We start from the raw sequence: 2,546 nt of genomic DNA on the forward strand, positions 1-2,546 counted from the left end.
TGGGCTTCCCTGGTGGCGCAGTGGTTGAGAGTCCGCCTGCCGATGCAGGGGACACAGGTTCGTGCCCCGGTCCGGGAAGATCCCACATGCCACAGAGCGGCTAGGCCCGTGAGCCATGGCCGCTGAGCCTGCGCGTCCAGAGCCTGCGCTCCACAACGGGAGAGACCACAACTGTGAGAGGCCCGCGCACCACCAAAAAAAAAAAAAAAAATTACACCTGTTTCTATTCCAACCTTCCTTTGAGCTGCATCCTGTCTGTCTGTTGATAATCCAGCCAGAAAACTCTTCATTAAACTTTCAACAACATTAGTTCTTGAGTTCTCTGAGTTTTGTGTAGATAGTGATAATTTTTGTATACCAGTGCTCTTTTTGTCAACAGAATTAACAAATGTTTAATGTATCTTTTATTTTTTTCTACCCCTTACTGATTTGTCTGGTTTCTATATTTAATTTAAAATTAAGCTTATGTGGTTTTATACAGAATCTGTATATCCAGAATTTAAAATATAGGGAATCTAAACTTTTAAATAGGACTAGTTTGAAAAAAAATTGAATAGACTGTAGTGTTATAACATTTTTATACTGTAATAAAAAAGAAATGTTAATATTTTTCATATTCCTACTTAGTTTTAATATTATAATGGTTGTTTGTAGCAAGCATTTAAAATACTACACTTGGGCTTCCCTGGTGGCGCAGTGGTTAAGAGTCCGCCTGCCGATGCAGGGGACACGGGTTCGTGCCCCGGTCCGGGAAGATCCCACATGCCGCGGAGCGGCTAGGCCCGTGAGCCATGGCCACTGAGCCTGCGCGTCCGGAGCCTGAGCTCCGCAACGGGAGAGGCCACAACAGTGAGAGGCCTGCGTACCGCAAAAAAAATAAATAAATAAATAAAATACTACACTTTGTGATCATTTATGGTAACTAAGTCTCCAGTTTGATTCCTAGTGTTCTTTCTCAAATTAAATTGATGTTATTTGAAAAAATTATCTAGGAAACTGTCACGGATTTACAAAGACTTTGTAACTGACAAATTGACTTGTAATTGTAACTGACTTTGGCCCTGACAAATTGAAGTGATATGTGTAACTAATTTTAACAGAATTCATAAAGTACATTCTGGGTTTCAGAATTCCTAAGAAATAAGCAATATTACTTATTAGAGCATATCTTTTTTTTTTCTGCCTGCTTCTAGGGTTACAGGTGAAGTAAAGCACAACATCACCAACACTGTTGTATGCAGAGTACAAGGGGAATGGAATAGTGTTCTTGAGTTCACTTACAGCAATGGAGAGACGAAGTACGTGGACTTGACTAAATTGGCAGTGACGAAGAAAAGAGTAAGGCCTCTGGAGAAGCAGGACCCATTTGAATCCAGGTATGTCATCCTTGCATCCATCCAGGAAAGAGTCAGAAACTCTGGATCTTAATCTAAGCCTTTTCACTAACTTCCAGCCCTGGGCAAGTCACTTCACTGCTTTGCATCAGCTTCCTCATCTGTAAATTGAAAGTATTGTGCTGATCTGATGTTCTTAAACCCCGTACCAGCTATGACATTATGTGATACATAGTCACATTTTAGTAAAAATAAAACATTAACTGGGCAAAAATATTAACATTTAGTAGTCAAAGGATTACTATCCTTATCATAAAAACTCTTCCAAATTATTAACAGATGGGTACCCCAGTAGAAAAATGGGCAAAGACACAAAGAGGTAGTTCACAAAAATAGAAAAAAGAATAAATGCCCTCTAAGAAAATGAAAAATTGTTTAGTGTAATTAGAATTCAAAGAAATACAAATTAAACAACAAGACAAATTCATTTTTTAAAATGGTATCTCTTTTGGAAAAACTATGAGCGAATAGACATTTTCATATTGCTGGTTAGAGAGGTAAACTGCTACAGCCTTCCTAGAGGGTATTTTGGCAATATATGTCATAGGCCTTTAAAAGTAAATGAAGTGGATCTATATGTGTTAACAAGGTAGTCTCCAAAATGTATTGGCAGTGGTTGCTTCCAGAGAGGAATACTGGGGTCTGGGATAAGAAGGAGACTTACTTGTCACAGAATGCCCCTTTGTACTGTTTAAATTTTATATCACGTGGAAGTATTACTGTATCAAATACAAGGAAGCATTAAACATCTTAAGACCACATGAATGAAACCAAACAATTTATAAGTAGATGTGTAAAGGGATTTAATACCTTTTAACCAAAAACTCAGGTTCGGTCAAAAAATAAAACAGCAATGATTGAAAAAAATTCTTCTATGGGTGTATTTAGGATTTATTTAGGAGAGTATGTCAAGGTTTGGTATGTGGACCCCTGGGGCCCTTGAGACCTGTACAGGGGGTCTGCAAGTTGAAAAAAATTTCATAATAATGCTTAGATATTAGGGGCTTCCCTGGTGGCACAGTGGTTGAGAGTCCGCCTGCCAATGCAGGGGACACGGATTCGTGCCCCGGTCCGGGAAGATCCCACATGCCGCAGAGCGGCTGGGCCCGTGAGCCATGGCCGCTGAGCCTGCGTGTCCAGAGCCTGTGCTCC

General features: G+C 40.0%; 1 protein-coding gene across 1 annotated transcript in view; it reads left to right on the forward strand.

The window, feature by feature from the left end:
- Positions 1-2,546, forward strand: part of OSBPL11 (oxysterol binding protein like 11) — a 98,649-nt gene that overhangs the window by 71,722 nt on the left and 24,381 nt on the right. Inside the window, exon 11 of the mRNA XM_007114970.3 lies at positions 1,194-1,376. Within this exon, the coding sequence (XP_007115032.1) occupies positions 1,194-1,376 (183 nt within the window). The remainder of the gene's footprint in view (positions 1-1,193; positions 1,377-2,546) is intronic.

This window comes from Physeter macrocephalus, chromosome 1 (assembly GCF_002837175.3).
Source record: "Physeter macrocephalus isolate SW-GA chromosome 1, ASM283717v5, whole genome shotgun sequence".
NCBI lineage: Eukaryota > Metazoa > Chordata > Mammalia > Artiodactyla > Physeteridae > Physeter > Physeter macrocephalus.